Source organism: Mirounga angustirostris, unplaced genomic scaffold (genome assembly GCF_029215605.1).
Source record: "Mirounga angustirostris isolate CCGP_5_RB_7025 unplaced genomic scaffold, mMirAng1.0.hap1 SCAF_3, whole genome shotgun sequence".
In the NCBI taxonomy this organism is placed as follows: domain Eukaryota; kingdom Metazoa; phylum Chordata; class Mammalia; order Carnivora; family Phocidae; genus Mirounga; species Mirounga angustirostris.
The window spans coordinates 3,723,094-3,742,313 of NW_026991711.1; the positions used below are offsets into that span (position 1 = coordinate 3,723,094).

General features: G+C 44.7%; 1 protein-coding gene across 1 annotated transcript in view; it reads right to left on the reverse strand.

Moving 5' to 3' along the window:
- MYO16 (myosin XVI) overlaps window positions 1-19,220 on the reverse strand; it is a 435,943-nt gene that overhangs the window by 66,568 nt on the left and 350,155 nt on the right. The window contains exons 28-30 of the mRNA XM_064585765.1: window positions 13,434-13,530; window positions 8,631-8,877; window positions 6,368-6,639 (exon numbers count right to left, since the gene is read on the reverse strand). Coding sequence (XP_064441835.1) covers window positions 6,368-6,639; window positions 8,631-8,877; window positions 13,434-13,530 — 616 coding nt within the window. The remainder of the gene's footprint in view (window positions 1-6,367; window positions 6,640-8,630; window positions 8,878-13,433; window positions 13,531-19,220) is intronic.

The following is a 19,220-nucleotide window of genomic DNA, read 5'->3' on the forward strand; positions in this document are numbered from 1 at the left end:
TGGGTCTGACCAAGACAACCAGATGGGGACTTTGGGCCTGGGCCTGGTGGGGTGAGGGAAAGAAGGCTTTGGAGAGTTTGGAAGAGGAGTGACTATTTCATCTGTGGGATGGGTGTGAATTGTTTTGTCCAGTGGGTGGATTGGAATTGTATTTTCCAAAAATTGGCCACAATAGTGTTGCTTTCGTCCTATTAAGAGGTGGAGTCTGTTTCTCCTTCTTAAACCTGGATGCACCCTTGGGACCGCCTGACAGATGGGAGGGAGGCGGTGAACGTGAGGCTGCATGACTTCCGAGGCTGCCTGGCTTCCTCTCTCTTGAATCATGTACCTTTGACACACTGCTTCTCTATGTATGAAGTCCAGCTCCCCTAAAGCTGTCACACCGCATAAACCATGTGCAGAAAACATCTCGAGATAAAGACGCCCACGTCGTCCCAGTCCTCACATGGCCGAGGTACCAGAGTGCAAGGGACTAGCCTTCAGATGATTCCAACCATCACCTACAGCTTCAAGAAGGACCTTGACTGAGGACCACACAGAGGAGCCCATGAAGACTGAATTCGAATCTTTGGGCGTGAGAACTGGAAAGCTTCGGGCTTCATAAAATACAATTAGAAAACCACAGAGTATTAAAGTCTCATTTGGTTTTATGGCTGTTTCTCTGCATGTCTGCATGCATGTGTGTTCACACAAATACTAATAGTTCATTGGCAAATATGGATCAGAGGGCTATGAACAATGAACTTATATTAAGAATTTTCTTTAAAAAATAAGTTTTTAAAAGATTTTATTTATTTGTCAGAGAGAGAGAGACAGAGAGCACAAGCAGGGGAAACGGCAGGCAGAGGGAGAAGCAGGCTCCCCACTGAGCAGGGAGCCCTATGCGGGACTCGATCCCAGGATCCTGGGATCATGACCTGAGCTGAAAGCAGACACTTAATGACCGAGCCACTCAGGTGTCCAAAAAAAAGAATTTTCTTAACAATGTTTTGAGTCCTAAGATTTATGAGCAAAACATCTGCGACTCCATCAAGATGGTGTCAGGTAGACATCCCATGGTCACAGGACACCTTCCAGGCAAGGCCTGGTGTCGTAACAGTAGCTTAAGGGTTAAACCCCACATTCTCAGACTTGACTCTTATCTGAGCTACCGTGCAACGATCTGGGGACTTACATCATGTTGAGGTTCTCTTAGGAGATAAAAATGTTCTTGTACAGAATACCTGCCCTTCGAAGTTTTGCTAAGGTATGTCAGATGGCTTTTAGGTAACCATTTTGAGTAGGACACAAGTTATTTGGCCCTATTCTCACTGGAAACCAGGTACCTACATATTTAATCTATGAGAAGAAATGAACGAGAAGCTTGTTCATCAAGAAAATAGTTCTATCTGTGTGTGTACGTATCCACCGTATTCCAATCCTTCCAGTGTGATTTTGCCCAGTTTCAGAGCAAACTTAACGCTTATTAGCACAGGACCTCGGACATAAAGGATGCTCAAATACATGCTGGCTAGCTGGCCGGTGGACCAGCTACATACATGAGTGAATGTAGTATCGATGTACAAGCAGATACAAATGGGAAAAAAAAAGGGCTTCCACTGAGCTGTGATACATTGTGACCTTACAGCATTTTTTTTTTTGGTGGGAGGAGTCCATAACGTTGGCTGTTACCCCATCTTTACCCATTGGACTTCACCCCACATGCGTAATGTCACTGAGATGTCCTTCCCGACCCCTCCCCAGGTCCCAACAAGGGTCAGCCTCCTTGCCCTGTGTTCCACACCATCTGCTCTCTTTGCTGTTACTCTGCTTATCTTATAATTTGTTTGCCCATTTATCTCCCCCACTGGTCTCCGTGGCCCTCTGGGAGGAGCCAGCCTCATGGAGTACACTCAATTACTATGTGTTGAATGGAGTCATGTGTCGTAAGTTGTGAAACATCTCCAGAACAATCCTATTCTTCTATATCCAGTAACATATTCTCAGGATGGTGTTCATGGAATACCTAATTTCTGTCAAATTTCAGCTAATAGAAAAATATAATCCAGGGCTTCTACAAAAAATACACTGACAGGCCAAATCCAGCAAATCTCAAGGGTACATTTTGAACCTGGCCAAATTGTGCTCATTTTGATTTACTGATAAGAATCGAATCCTTTGGGGCGCCTGGGTGGCTCAGTCGTTAAGCGTCTGCCTTCGGCTCAGGTCATGATCCCAGGGTCCTGGGATCGAGCCCCGCATTGGGCTCCCTGCTCCGTGGGAAGCCTGCTTCTCCCTCTCCCATTCCCCCTGCTTGTATTCCCTCTCTCGCTGTGGCTCTCTCTGTCAAATAAATAAATAAAATCTTTAAAAAACAAAAAAAAGAATCGAATCCTTTAATGGAAGAAGTACAAAGAAATATATTTATAGAACATGCATTTGTTCAATAAGTATTTATTGAGTGCCTACTATGTGTCAAGGGCTATTCTAGAGTAAAGATAAAAACCAGACCAGGAAGAAAGAAAAGAAATGGAATGTTATTTCCAAATTAAGCCACAGAGAGGAACTATTCTTGTATCTATGCACATAAATGGTCTTCTTGAGAATGGAGTTATACAGCAATTTACTTTTAAAAATTACGGATTCCACAAGGTATTATTTCTAAGGAATGGGCTGCTGGAGTCTGAAGGGGTGGTGGGTATGGGGATTACATGACAGGAGAGTAAAGGGGGGGAGGCAAGGGCTGATCGAACAAAATCTGTCTCTTGCAATCTCCCCATCCAGTGACCCCGTGTCTGGGAGCAAGTCTGCACCGTGGGCTTAGAGAATCAAGTCTCCAGAGGGGTACATGAGCTGGGAGCTGGGGAACCCCCTAGCAAGGAGAAGGAGAAGCCCTGTTCTTCCTGTCCCTAGTCACTGTTGGCAAAGACCAACCCCAGACTTTTGAAAAATCGCACAGGTGACCCTTGAACAATGCAAAGGTTAGGGGTGAAAATCTGCCTGTAACTTTTGACGCTCCCCAAACTCTACCACCGATAGCCTGCTGTTGCAGAAGCCTTACCGATAACACCAACAGACCATGAACACGTATTTTGCGTATGTATTATATACTGTATCTTTACAATAAAGTAAGCTAAAGAAAAGAAAACGTTATTCAGAAAATCATAGGAAAGAGAAACTACGTTTACAGTATTGTACTGTATCGAGAAACAATCCATGTATAAGTGGACCCACACAGTTCCAGCCTGTGTTGCTCAAGGGTCGACTCCACTCTCAAAGAGCTGGCCCTAGCTTGCTAATATTTTGCACACATGTGTGAACATTTACTGGCTCATAAAATTGCCTCATGCTTTTCAAGCACAAAGGCGGTGAAAAACATGAGCTCTCTCCACTGCCCATCTTTATTATGGCCAAGTTTGCTGGGTGAAAATCTGTGGGAAAGGGATGGGCACAAAGCTTAACGTGATCTAATCATTGATTTCTCTAAGATTCTTGGCTCTCCTTCTCTAATCAGAACTCCCTTCACTACATAACCTTCAGAGATGAATCAGCAGCTTTCCGCATAAAAGAAGAAAATCTGAACTTGATTTTTTAAGAAGCTGTAAGGAATGGCTCAGGTTAGAAACCGACTGGGTTGCTTGTGGTCCTTGTTCTTATGAAACCAAGGCTGACAGAGCATTTTAAATAGCAATCCGAGCTTCCTCCTGTCTTCTGCAGAAGGAGGACAGTTTTGTGACGTACTATGGGGTGCAAAAAACTCAGCATTGTCCTCGGGGTACAAGTGTGTAGAATCAATGCTGTCTGACAGAATTTTCTGCGATGTTTGGAGATTCCACACCCCTGCAGTGTCACTAATGACTGAGGAACTGAGTTCTAAATTTCACTTAATTTGAAGTTCAATGTTAATAGCCAGACATGGCTAGTGGCTTCTGTTCTGGACACCTCAGCTCCTGTCACAAAGGCATAAAGGGGGCCAGAGCCCCTGTGCACGGTGGGTTTATCTCAGGAGGGTGTCGCCACCTTGCAGTTATGGATTGGGAATCCTGGTGACCAGACCCCCACTGGCCCCCGACTCCTGATGCTATACATGCTGCAAGAGCAGTGAGCACACCTGCTTGATCGGATCAGCAGCTTCGATGGAGGAATTCATCTCCAGCGGCAGGAGATGTGGTGGTGGGCGCAGAGTCCATGTGAGGAATCTTGTAAGAAAGGACACATACTGTAGACAGCAATCAAAGCACCACCTTCGGGGCTGGCCTCCAAAATCTGAGTTCATGGGGTGCGATCAGCGGGGGAGACCCCGACAAGCACCTCGGTCGCACGCCTGCTGAAATTAGGTTCCAAGAACTTAAGTTTTTCCTGTAAGTCTTGGAAGTCTAATGGTATCACATCATGTATTTTAAACAGCGAGACTGAAGAGCCTGGTGATCCCTCAGAGGAGTGGCAATTCCCTGTCATCTGCTTTTACATATATATTTTCTCTCCTATGGTTCTCCAGTCACTTTTTCTTAATGGACGTGTTTTGACGTCATCCCCAATACTTTCTCTCCCTTCCCGATGACGTGACTAGTTGGCATCACCTGACTACTCCAGAATCTCAAGTCCAGGGCAGATGGTTTTGGAACGGGCACACACAGGAGGTTTTAGATGCTACGGACTATTCTGGGGCCGACTTCCTCAAATCTCTAGATCGCGTGTGCAGCATTCGAATCAGGACAGGGAACCACCTTCCATAGGCTGCAATGTTCAATCTTGTTTCCTGTTTTTCCAGCTTCTGATGCTATCCTGGGTCTATTCCACATGCTCCGCATCTCATCAGGGTTAGCCTGTTGGATGCCATTCTTCCTCTTCCAATAAGCCAAAGGGAGCTTCCTTCAGCACACTTTTTTGAGCTCTATACCTTAACTTCTGGGCAGAGGTCCAAAAGTAGGGCTGGAAATGGGATGTATCCCCTTGCCCCGGGAGCGTGTTTATGATCTGTTCAGCCTACAGCCTCTTGTGGTCGGTGTGGTGCATCGGAGGAGGCCACGCATCTCCGCAGACCCAGCTCTAAAACTGGGTCTGCGCTCACATCTATGTCCGCCGAAGCCTGTCCTCCCGAGATTTCCCTAACCCCATTTTCTCCTTTTACGGCTATTTTTGCTGCCACGACGTCAGAAACACACTTGCACCCCTCTCCCCAAACTCAGGAATGTCTCCTACATTTCCTACATCTCCGTATTACCATGACATAACTCGAACATTACAATAGTAATGGCCTTTTTTTTTTTTAAATAAATATTCTCTTAAAAATCCATTCTTCTTTTAGTGACCAGTAAGAAGCATCTTTGTAAGTAGCTGGGGCCTTCTCATTGCTCGTGGCCCCTGAGCCGTGGGCTTTCCACCGACCCCGTGGTATCACCCATCTTCTCCCACAGGTGAGCGTGTGGCTTTGCCGCGCTCTTGTATTCCTGGCTCATTTGCTTATGGAAGGAATTGTGAGCTGTCCCATGTTCGGGTAGAGCTTTCTAGTGGAACCTACACGCCATTCCATGTAGAGTTTCATCCCCCGCCCTGCACTACCACCTTTTACCCTGTGTATGCTTCTCTGCAGCCGTGATCTGCTAAAATACTTCACGTATGGACTTGTGTACCGTGTCGAGCATCTGTCTTCCCACACGAGAACGGAAACCCCACAAGGAAAGATGATCCCGTTTGTTTTATTTATGATGTATGCCCTAGGGCCTACGATGGGGCCTACCTGTGGGTAGGTGATACATAACCCCGGAATCGGTACCTGCTCTGCCAAGGCGTCCTGCCTCTATTGTTCACTCTTTGAAAAATGAATAATTCAGTGATAACGGTCACATGTACTAGTCGATGAGAGATCTCATGGAGAGAAGACTCTGGTTTCCCCCTTTTCTGCCTAAATATTTCTAGGCCGCCGATGCAGAAACTGCCCTCAGCTAGACCCCAAAGTTCTGCTGACTGGATTTTGTCGCGGTGTGATTATCCTCTGCCTGAAAGTTGCACTCTCCCCTGGTTTTTAATCAGACGGTGACAATAGGGATGCCCGATGAATTTTTTTAGGCTTTGACCAGTGAACATTTCCCCGGCCAAGGACAGATACTCTGACGTGCTCTGGTCAGAGGCCCTCGCCCACACTGACGACGCTGACGTGGGGAAGGGCGGTAAGGAAATGTCATACGAGCAGCTTTTCCCTAACACCCTCAGAGAACTGAATACATAGGATTTATATTTAATGGTGAAAGAGCTGCTGATAAGCCAACAACTGGACTTATTTCTATTAAAAATAGATTAGGGCAACGATCCCGCTGGGTTCATTCAGACACCGGGAGGCAGAGCATCGGGTCCCCGACAAGGCGCCCCCCTCCCTCCCTCTGCTGACCTTCACTGGCGGACTCCCTGGCCACTGCCCACAGGCAGGCGCTCACGGCCTCATAGGATGCGCTCAGCCGCGTGGTGGGGTCCCTCTTTGGCTTGGGCGGAGGCTGTTTCCGTGGTGAGGGGAGGCCACTGCTGTCATCCAGGCTGGACACCGAGTGCAGAGAAGGAGACCGGGTGGATGGGCCAGCCAGAGACTGGATCAGGCCATCCACCGCCATGGGGACCGGGACGGAGCTGTAGTGGAAATGCCTGGGTCCACACTTGTCTTCGGCTCTTGGGGGAACAAAACACAAAGAGCACCCCACCAGAGGGGCCCAGATGCATTATTCAGACGGTCACAATGAACCCGCTCAAGCAGACATAATCACGGCTTTTTGGTAAAGAGCCTTCCCCTCCGCGGCTGGAGGATGCGTGCGTAGCGCTCTGGAAACGGGCGCATCCAGAGAGCGCTGCCCGTCCTTCCGGCCCCTGCTCTCTGATAAATGAGCACGATGGAGATTCATCATGGTGACTTTTTAAGAATCTCACACAAACACAGCACTGCTTAAGGAGCGCCACATTTTCTATCAGGCATTCACTGAATGAGTTTTTCACACTCTGATTATTAAGCAAATCAAGAAACCAGAATTTCAATCTGAATGATAATTTCTGGGAAATCCATCTTAATTCAGAGTTACTGATGCATCAAATGCTGGGAGTTCATCACCATCTCCCATTGCCGAAGAGTACGTACTTGACTTAAAACTGTCAAAGATTTACACCTCTCTCTCTCCCCCCTTTTCTCCTTGCAATTTAAACCCCACGAGCAATATTTAATGATGTGCAGAATTATTATTTTTGTTCTCTTACCCCATCTGGTTGTGCAATGCCAAGGGAACTGCTGGTATTCAATAAATACATAGGAAAAGACTTCTTCACTTAATTTTATATCAGGCAAACGAATACCCCATCTGGTTGTGCAATGCCAAGGGAACTGCTGGTATTCAATAAATACATAGGAAAAGACTTCTTCACTTAATTTTATATCAGGCAAACGAATACATAATCAAATTGGGAAATTGGGGTGGCTGTTTAGTTCCAGCAGCGAAAATAATAAATACTATTCTGGAAGTCAGATAAAATTAATAGTTATCTGGTTTAAAAAGAAAATCCCTTCTGGCTTCACATGTCAATGTAATCATGTACTAGTGAGATGCCAATGCGTTCATTTCACAAGGAGTCTCCGAGCATTTGTTTGTGTAATTATATCTTTGTGTGGCGGAACCCCAGCCAGGCTGGGATCTACCACGAGGCAGAGCCAGACACCCATGTAGAAAATGAACTAGCCAGAGATGAAAGCAGGGCGCTCAGTGAATAATTTGTTTTCCCTGTAATGTTTAATTACAGTTTTTCATACAAAGGGAATTTCTTCAGTATTTAATCATGGAGAGATAGTTGAAGCTAATTAGCGAGAGACACATCACCATTTCATCTTTAATAAAAAATCACTGGACACCAGCAGTTGAGGCAAAGGGGAGTCATTTTCAAGTGAGAAATGACCAGCTAACGCCAAGTTCCTATGGAAAAACAAACACCTGCCTGACGTCTAGTGAGGGCCCAGGTCCCTGCCCTCCCGGGTGGGGTGCTGAGGATCAGGGGTGTCCCCATGCTTCACAGAGAGGCAAGACTGATAAGATGGAGAAGCACCAGGTCACCTCCACATTTCTATTCCAAGCTCAGCATCCAAAGCGAACTTTAAAATGAAAAGCGTTTCCCCAAAACTTTCCCTATTGGCGAAGAAACTGTGACAAATTACTAAGGGAAATATTATACGTACAAAACATCGATTTCACCACTTCTCTGTTTTCAGACTGGCTTCTCCATTGTTTGGGTCAGACTTCCAGAAGTTTCTGTGAATCACCCTCATATACATAATACTTGTATAAAGATGTCAAGAACCCAGGTGTATATTTTTGCTAAGACAGAAATATGAGCTGCCTTAAAACTCTGGCCTTGAGACGGTAAGCGGTGCAGCACGTAGGGAAGCAATAACGTTTCATACGGAGAATCTAACACAGAGCATCTATTGCGTGAAAAGAAAGCACGAGAAGGGACCCTTTTAGATTGCTCAGAGGTTTCAAATAGGAAGCCATGCGCACATCCATGCTTGTTCCCGTGGCCACCGTCAGGTTTGAGTGAACCCTGCATTAAGCGCTATCGGGATTTTCTTGACTCCACTGGATCAATGATAAAGGTAATTAAAGTTGCATACTATCTGCCTTTACCTTTTGGTTCCTTCCTCTGGCTTGTGTCTGGCCTCCACCTTCTCCTTATGGTAAGTAGCATTCATTTCATTCCGCAGCCGGTCATTTTCACGGGCAATGTCAGAAGCATTCTGAATGACCAGGGCATCGTAGGTCTTCAGCCCCATGTCCTCTGTAATCTGCAGGAAGCTGTTGATGGACGTGACCTCTTGCTGTCTGATGCTCCTTTTCTGAATCAAGTGCTGGCGTGCTAGAAATCCTCTTACAACTTTCATAAAAGAACACAATCATGGGTCAGTGAGAGGAGCAGAAGCGAAACCCCAGACACACAAACAGGTCATAACACACTTATGTCTCAGCAGCCATAACATAAGATGCATTTAACTCAGAATAAGAATTTACAAAACTTTCTAATCTCGTATCTGAAAAGGTATCTAAATTGAGCAATGGTAACACCTAAGAGGCAAAATCCGTAACCTAAGAAATGAGACATCCACACTTCTTTTCTTAACACAGCTGGTCGAGGCGGACTGGGTGAAAATCAGTAGGGAGGAAGCAGGTCTAAACCCCAGAGAATTCTGCAGTGTAGTTCCAACTGGACCATTTTAGGATGCACTGCTCGTCTCATTATATCCGAGTAGAACAGAAATGGCTGAGGCTTGTGGAAGTTGTCTTCAAAAACATGCACATATTGTTAATAAGACTCTGATTTAACTCCTAGAAAAACGAACAGTGCATTTAAGACTCTGGAAAGAGATTGTGTGTGAATTTAGGACATCCTTCCTGCTCTCCAGAGAAGTGGCGCTAGCTAGAAAAATGTGTAAGAATTGGGAGAACTACATGAGTGAACACGCTCTGAAATCGTTAATATGTCAGTAACAAATGGTAACACTTGAAAACAGAAATAATAATGCCCACCATTTAAAGGCATTTCCACGTGTCAGGCACTCTATCATTTCATGCCAACACTCAATGATAATTCATAAACCATTATCTCCATTTTGCACCTGGAGAAAGAGAAGCTTAGTGAAGCTAAGAAAATTCCTCCAGGTAAACACAACCAATGAACAGTAGAGCCAGGTTTCAAATTTCTGTGCTTATGCAGCCAAATTCATTCCCTTACCTCGGACCACGCGGACGCTACCTTAGCTCTCCAGAGAGAGAAGTCACAGGGAAGCATATTTGCGATCAACGTGAAGAAGAACTTTCTAATAATGAGCACAGGGTGTAAACGGATCAGGCCGGCTCCTGAGAGAGGGATTCAGCGTGTCCGAGAGGGTAAATGGCCCCATCTGGATACTGTGAACAGGTGTAAATTCGCAGGTGGGCCTTTTGACCCTAGGATGCTGCCCCTTCCAATTCCAAGTTTCTAAGGTTAGAAGGAATTGCTGGAATTCTAAGAAGATCTATAATTTCAGGGAAAAACCAATGTGTGTAGCAAAGACGCTTTGTTTTTGTTTATAGTGTGTGTGTGTGGGGGGGAAGGTCTGTAAAGCATTAAGTGCTTAAAAATACTCCCTGGCTATAGAAGAAAAAATGTGCGGCTTATCTAGGATATTCATTATGATGCCTTTACTTGATTAGAAGGTGGAAAGCTGAACACAACTTTCCACAATTATGGCTCCAGAGGCAAATAATATGCAGACATCTAAAATGCTTAAGGCTTTTTTTTTTTTTTTTTCCAAATGGCAATACTAAATGTTTAGTTACTTTGGAATGCAGTTGTATTAAGTTCACTATAAAACAGTCATGCTGAACTAATCTAAAGGGGAAAAAAAATTGAACAGTAAAAGGTACAATCAGACTTCCAGGAATATAAAGTGCAGCATAAAAGGCAGAAGTGTTAACCAGGCAGTGGGCAACTGAGACAGAAACAGAAAGCTCAAATTGGTCTGTCTGCTCGCTCGTTCCTGTTACATTAAAAAAAAATTGAGACATTGACTTTTGGAAGGGTGAAGGTGAGGGTATATTCAAGATGTTTAATCTTTTGGAACAAAGGGAAGATTAATGTGGCCATGGGAGACTTCTTTTGACCCCGTCAGAGCAGAGCTATTCGCCGCATGTCCATTCACCGGGGGCCTGCTGTCCCGCATCCGGGGACTCTGTCTTCTCACTCTTCATCCTGGCAGCCTTTAAACATCCCTTAAAAATGATATACCAGCTGCTAAAACTGGCTTTCCTTAATAAGAGGCAACTAGTAAAAATAAATTTGCCATAATCGATAACCGATACTTGTTCTCTTTCAGACAAGTTAAAAGTTGGCTTTCCTGACCTTTTCAGCATTGAGATTTTAAAGACAGTTTTCATCCAGGACAAAATGAACATGTAGGATCAAGAAGAAACTTCCATTAGGAGTCATTGACTATTAAAATGCTTAAAGTTACAACTTTCTCCACCCCCCTCCCCACAACATGTACGGAGGAAAAATGAGAACCCTTGAAAAATGGGGAAATAACTCCAGATTGTATAAATGTTGAGTAAATTTCACACAGGCAAAAAGTACTGAAGGGACTGTTCCAAGAGATGTAAAAATAAAAATCAATAATTACTGCTTTGCATTTAAGAGCCTGTAATTTTAAAGAACTTTTATATCATTTCATTTATGCAATCTGAAATTATGGTTTTTATTGTGATGCCATTTTTTTGAGACCTGTCTCAATTTTTAAGGAATACCTAGAGCTCTGCTTGTTTCTTCCCTTTCAGGTCAGTAGGATCAGCTTAATCTTTGTCATTAAATAGGGGAGACGTTTCTAGTGAGCATCCCTGAGTGAAGAAGGGGTACACGTTCTTTTCGTTGTATTGAAAGAAAATTTCCGGGGGAATTTGAGATCCCATTCTATGTGCGGATAACATGATGGTAAATGGGATTCTCCATTGGCTCCATAGCTCAAGGGTGAGGGCACTGGTCTTGGCAGTAGGGTCCCCCATCCCAGGTCCAGCTGAGGCTGCAAGTGCAGATGCTGAATCTGGAGGTGGTGGGGGCCCGAGACTCTGCATTTCTAACTGGCTCCCAAGTGATGCTGATGCTGCAGGTGCTCACAGGGCACAGCGGTTGGTGGGACCAAGCCCACAGATAAGAACTGCAAAGGCGGTGGTGCAGACTGACCTGGGACCCCAGCCTCTCGCTACGTGGATGAAGGATGAAGTTAAGGAGACCAGGCTGTCATAACCCAGAGAGGAGCAAAAGTTGCCTAGAATCGGGGTGGACTGCCTCCATCACCCCAGCCTCCCCACACCACTGCTGACCTCCAGGCTGGGGAAAGTGGCTTCCGGAGCCCACGCGGAGAACCAGCCACGTGACCGTGGAGTCTGGAGGACATGGTGGAACACGCCAGGGTCCCACACTGTGTTTCTCGGGCACCAGACACCTGCTTGGAGTCATTGAAAGGGGCTTCTTTGAGAGCACCAAGGCCAGCATGCGTGTGGGAATCCCAGAGGCTAGGGGAGAAGTACAAGTACTGTCCCAAGGAGAGGTCGGGCCACCTCTCAGGTGCACAGTGCCAAGGACCCTGCTGATGTGCTCCCACGTAGCCAAGAGCCTTTGAACACCTGCAGCCCTGTCAGAGAAGCCCAATGCCAGACTACACAGGTACCAGTCAGAAGAGCTACCCTGCCCCCTCCTCTTCCCTCTCTGTCGCCAGCCCTAGGGGTCTGCACACACCTGTGTAGACAGGGTGAAACCCATGCCCAGGCCCCACCCGCGGGGTCTGCGGTGGCCAAGAGGGATGGTTTACCTTGGAAGGTAATTCTGAATTTTGAGCATTTCTTGGACTGGACCTATAAAATTCTGATGGAGACAGTTTGAGGGACCAGCGTGTAGCAGGGCTTTTTCTCATCAGAAAACAAGGGGACCCCCTTGGATATTTTACGCAGGGGCTCCACGGACAGAGGCTTGAACAGAATAAAACTGATTTCTGCATCCCACGAGCTGTGCTTGTATTTAACATTTCCAGAGATACCGGAGAGCTAAGCTCATTACAACAGGTTCCCCAAAAACTAGCCTTTATAGTATCTCCTTCTTTTACCTTCCTTTAAATATCGTATTTATGATATATAATATAATCAAATCACTAAGCAAATTAAAAATTAATGTTATTAAGTGTGTGTATATATATATATATATATATATATTTTATGGGAGGCATAGTTACGATTTTTTTAAATGTACCCATTTTCAATGGTCACTTGGGTTTTTATAGGGAAAAAGTTCTACACGGAATCTCTCCCAATGCTAAAATAGCTATCTGCTATCAGAGATAATACTCCGACATTATTGTCACTTCATAAAGGAAAGGTAAGAGTCAAGGATTTTCCCAAGGCACATAAGGAGGATTACATAAAATCCCAGCGTCCCAGTGATGCTGACCGAATTGGCCTATCTCTGGCTCCTAGCTGCACCTCGGTGCCACGTGGTGGTGGTGGTGGTGGTGGGCGGGGGTTCCCACTGAGGATTCAAAGGTACACCTTCCTGCCCTGTGCTTTCTGAACAGATGGCAAGCGTGACTATTTGCGAGGTGGCGGCTGCGTAAATTCTAAGATACGAATATTCCCTCTTCCAAACTGAGTGAGGTGAAAATTTGATGTAAAATTTCAGGTGGAATGACTACCAGACATGGTGCGAGCAGAGCGAGCACATGCTGATTCAGAGTCAAGTAAGGAGCAAACGGAACTACGGGGCTGGCTCAGCTCCCAGACACGGTCCACACATCGTGTCCTTGTCCACTGGAGTGTAGGTCCCACTGACATTTCGACTCAGGGGTGCACTAAATGATTTCATATTTCACAACTCAAAGAGGTTCGGAAAGGTGAGTGTGTGATTGTTACCTTTTTGGCAGGTGATAATTTTCCTCTGCTGCTGCAGGCACAAATCATTGAGCTGGTCGGCGTGCCAGTATTTTAGAAACACTTTTCGGACTCCCATCTAAAACACAAACAGCAGGGAGACGCTAAACAGCATGAAGATGCCAAAAATGATGATGGGAAAACAGTCGGGCGAGAGATTTTTCCAGAAGAGGATTAGAAGAAACAAAGCTAACAAAATTAATTCCAGTACATTTTCCTTAATTTTTTTAAACACTATTCCATCTCCTCGCAATCCCAAAGGTTTTTCTTCCAACAAGTGTGTTTGCTGTGTGCACACATTGTCATTCACGTTTGCAGATGCCCACACACGGGAGTTGTAGCGTCTGCACTGCGCGGGGCCGAGGAGAAACACGGGCCTCGGCTCCACTGGAAGGTAAGACCCTCCCCATCGACCATCCCCATCGACGAGCACTCACACTGCAGAGCTGGACCCCTCTCCTCCCTCTGTGATTCTTTTCTTTCCTCAACTCAAAGCGGGGAGGTTGAGTCTATGAAAAGGAAAACAATAAAACAAAAAGACCAACAAACCCCATAAAGCTGACACACAAAATTGTTTCATTTCCATTATTTTTTTCCCACTACACTGCATGTTACTATAAATCGAATGTTTACACAACCACAATTATAGAGCTGCGGCCCAAAAGTAAAAAGTCTTAACAAAGTCATCTATGAGCAACAGTCGTCTAGATGATGGTGTAAACAGAACTACAGTGAGCATTTCTCTGCAGCATTTTTAAAAAGCGTGTTACCAAAGCAGCTTCTACCAAAGCTACAGTGGTATGCGAGCTGATGCAGACACACTGCTCCTGAGGAAGACAACTGCCAAAGGGAGTTGTCTTAAAGCCACAAACGATAAACCACATCCATGCATTTTTAAAGTAATTTTTCTTGTGTGTTGTGCGTATTTTCTAAGAATTCACAGAACTAGGGTAGGTGCGAGGAATGCCCTTCGCGATGTAAATTCTCGCAGGCTCTGGGGGGAAGCAGGCAGAAAGAGTTGCAGGAGAGCCTGGTAAATACTAACATGAGGTGCTGGGGGAGCTCTGAGGTGATATTCTGCGAGATTAAGAAAAAATACTGCTCAGGCACACCTCGTGATAGGTTCATGATCGTATTCTTAGCACTTGAGACAAACGCCACCAGGATGACAAGACTAACACGTGTGCTCCCAAGCATGAGCTGGGGACGTTAAAATGCTAGCACCCCTCTGCTCGGGCATACATCACAATGACACCCGAAGCTTGCCCGTATGCACACCCCATTAGGCACTGGAAGGGTTTATAGGTCAGACTTGTCTCCGGAATGCTTGGCCAGAGGTGGTTTACGAACCTTTTCATATGGAAACTGAGTTTATTCCAAACATATGTTGTCACTCCCCATCCTTCCATCTAGCTGCCCCTTTTGCCGTGTGATCTGCTGTCTTAACGAAACACACGGTTGTGCAAGAGGCTGGGGCCTGAGTCTTGCATGATGGCGGTCAGGCTGGTGAGTCAGATCAACCGGGGAAGTTTTCAACGACTGTCCTGTCTCAGAAGCTCCTGCTTGACTGGATGCTGTTCTTCGTTTAGTTTTCTGGTAGTCTGCTGAAATTTGAGACAGTCACCTGGGTGGGGGGCTACAAAGAGTTGTTACTTTTTCCCATTGTATTGCCATTCTCTCTCCCTAGTTATTTTCCATAATTCATAGTCTTTTTTTTCCCCCCTTCCCAACTGCTGACTTATTTTGGCAGCCAACAGGAAGAACAGTTGGTACTGTCTGTGAGCGCTGTGGAACAAATCTGTGAGACGGGCCCTGGAAAGGAGGGAGCATGGCATCTTTCTGTTCATCACTGACTGTGGTATGCAACTCATTGTGGGAAACTGAATCCCAAAGGCAAAATGCATGCAAACCTCTGTCCCAAAATGCAAGTGTAGAATAGTGATAGCCAGCAATACGGCCCAATGGGTGGAGTCGGTGATGATCGCTAGGGGAACTCATCTACGGGGGGCACTCGACATGGGGAAAAGACCTATGGAATGGAACTAAGACAACTGGATTCCAGTTCCACTCTCTTAATTAAATGGGGACCCTGGCTGGACAAGAAGGGAGTTGGACAGGATGAAAAAGATCTCCTAGAGTGATATTCCTAACAGCCATTCAAAACACTGAAGTAGGTTTATCTTGAGAATTGTGCCGGATGCCGAGGATATAAAGGAGGATAGTGTCCTCAAAGAGAAGCTTCTGGGGAAGATCAGCAGTGAACAAAGATGACGGAGTTATAGTTATGTCTAAGGGACACCAAAAAGGAAGACGTGATTAAGCTGGGGTCAGGTAGGATTCACTGAGAAGCAAGTTACTTCAGCCATGTAGTCTTGAAGGATGGGCAGGAATTCTTCAGGGTGTCGAGGGATAGAGGGAGAAGATATATGTGGGACAGAAAAAGTAGCCTGTGAACAGCAAGGGGCAGAAAACTATGTTGAGGCGCAGCTGCAGTGATGAGGGAAGAGGCCATACGTGTAACTGGCGGCCACGTCGTGAAGAGTATTCCAGGAAAACCTGGACATTCTTCTATGAACAATGTGGATCCACTGGAAGATTTAAAGAGGATCCCAGCTAAATTTCATAAAAATGACTTCTGAAATTGTATTTGAAATTTATAAAGTTCCTTCTTAAAATCATCTGAAGAATGGGTTGTTGGGCTTGGCTCTCGGAGGTACTTGGTGAAGTGGGACAATATAAGGTCATCAACAATTTGGATTTGGAAGATCTTACCACTGTTGCTTGTGTGTTGACCAACTTCTTATTTATCCTTCATGACTGAAATCAAGCCCCGCTTCCATCGTTAGATTTTTGAGATCCATTTATCCACTTCTAGTAGGCCTTTGATGACTTTCACTTGTGTTCCCAGAACACCCTATGAATGATTCCTTATTTCTGTTATTATATTGCATTGCATATTTGCCATTATGCACATACATTTACATCTCCTGAAGAATATGAAGATATATTCTTGAACTTCACAAGTGGTAGGGATGTGGGGAGGGTGGATTCAGATTAGAAACAGAACATAAGGAATTGTGAAGTCCTGGTATAAGAAGATGAGTCATCGCAATGGATGATAATGTCTTCAAGGATGAAAATAAGTTATGATGGTCAATGAAAACACAAGCCAGACCCTAAGTCATTCAGCAAACTGGAGATAAGTTATGGCAGCCAGTAGGTGATAGAACAAATGATGGGGGCGATAAAAGAAAAGTGGGGTGAAAATGGTCTACACATGGTATAGACATAAGACAGAAGGCGGGAGCAATGAGTCAGCTAGCCCTGCTCCCCCACTGAGACAAAGGAAGTGAGAAAAAATGAAACCTCCTAAGAGTATTTTCAGGAACGTCCAGTTTTCGGTTCACATATGGAGGCTAACTTAGAAGGGGCGTAAATATGGACGCAGTAGGTTCTTCTCACAATGTATTAGAGATTTCACAGGACCCAAAGGTGGGTCGTTAAGGAGTGGTCTGAGCGCTTCACACAGCAGATGTGCATGTCTTGCAGGCAGGATAAAAGGAGTCCTTCCTGAGATCCATGAATTGTGACAATGGCAAGGGAGGAGCTGGGTGGGAACATGAGGCACAGGGCGTGTGAGGGGAAGGTGCGCTGCTAGACAGGTAGACGCTCCTCTGGGAGCCAGAGGGATAGACCAGCTCCCAAAGCTCCTGTTGAGGCTCTGCTATAGTTATGCCCATGGAAATTCTCCAGCAGTAAAACCAAAGGCTTTGTAAATGAGGGAGGCTTCTGGGCTTTCGATTCAGTGGGGGGAGGAGGGGACAGAAGCCTGAATCTACATGACAAGTGTCCCACTAAGGGACAGCTAAAGACTTTGTGGGCATGGCTGGGCATTGTGTTGCCATCACATTCAGATGGATTAAATAATTCTTCATTCAGCTACCTGGGTACACCTTACACTTATCCAACGGGCAACTCATTCATTCATTCATTCATTCACTCTTTATATATACATATAATTTTACCGTGTAATTTATCTGTGGATTGGCAGTATTTGGAGATACTCGTCGGAAATGTTAACACTTGTTTGACTTTGCTGGTCTTTTAGAGACGTCATGTTTATAGTAAATGCTTCTTCTTTCCTTAAAGAATGAGATGTGTCATTTAGTAGTATTTTGGATTTCTTTGTCAGAAACTATTTTGAATAACACATTGTAGTCTTAAGTCCTCTGCTATCATTCAGGCTAAGGATTACTGGGACATAAATCTAGGAATCTTTTTTAACCAGGAAAACTCAGACAAAATAACAAGGATTCTATATGTTTATTGTCTATTAATGTCATTGACCAGGAGAAAATTGTTGGCCATTTTAATTTTTTCTATGGAATGAATTCACGTCAAGTGAGTGCCTTAGTGTGCTATACCAAATCCATTAAATTAGGATTCATTTGAATGCAACCAAATTTCCAATCACCTACATTTTTTATTTTGGTTGCATTCTCATATCAAACAATGTTTCTCACAACCAGAGAGAAGGAGAGGTTAAAACATTCTCCTACTGAGCCCTCTCCCTGTGCACTCTCTAGATGCAGAGTGTTCTGATCTGAGATTAAAATGTTAATGTCATTCTGACTCCTGTAAAAGTAAACCATCTGTGAATTATAGTCATCGCTATTTTTATTAGAAAACCATTAGGTTTTTTTTTTTCTTTTTTGAAGTGACAGATTTTAAAAGATTAAACAAAATTGTCATTGATGACTTCGAAAGCTTCAATTCCTGCTACAGTTCTTGGGGATTTTTTAGAGGTGGGGGCTGGGGGAGCAGAGACAGCTGCTGGATGGCATCTCAATGGCTCGTAGGTAGCCTGGAGGCTTCACTAGCCAGAGATCAAAGGGACCTGTGAAGATGCTCTTCTCCCTTTTTCCTCTTCCTCCTCATCATCACTGAAGGCTGCCTCCAATCACAGAGGTGCAGACAAAGAGGAGGGCGGGGGCAAGCTTGCTGGCAGAGGTGGCCCTCCTGTGGAAGGGTAGAGGGACAGACACTACTGGTTTCCATGGCAACCCAGGGATTCCCGCAGGAGGAGCCTATTACTGGTCTCGCCCTTTTAGGAATGTCCCCCATTCACTGACTGGGAGACCATGGGCAAAACTATCTTCAGAGTGATCTTTCTAAACATCGAGCTCATGTGACTTTTCTGCCTAACATGATTTAATAGCAGGTCATGATTTTCAGGATAATGTTCAAACTCTTGAAATGTTTATTAGACTTTTTATAGTATGGCTTTATTCAATGCATTCAGATGTATCTATTCTTAAACTATATCATATTGCTTGCTATTCCAAAATGGGAGCTTGCTTTTCTTCTCTGGCTCAACATATACTATATACCTTGCTCTAAATCATCTACTGGATAAACTCCTTTAAAACACAGATGGCTTGGTGAACTCTGAGTCTAGTGTGTACCTCAAAATAATGAATTCATTTTAATAGCATACCCACGTCACTAATGCACCTCGTATATACCTCTATAATACCACTGAGTTCCTGTTTTTTGTCATTATTTGTATACCCGTCTGAATATTCAACTTGACTATGAGATACATGTGGGCTAGGATGATGTTGGACAAATATAAAGATCTTAAGTTACATCTATTAAGGTGGAGGAGATAAAAGTAAATGGAACACTAAAATGAAGAAAGCAGAACTTCAAGAGTGATTTTACTGGACACGAGCTATAACATGAACTCCGATATTAAAGAACAGTTCA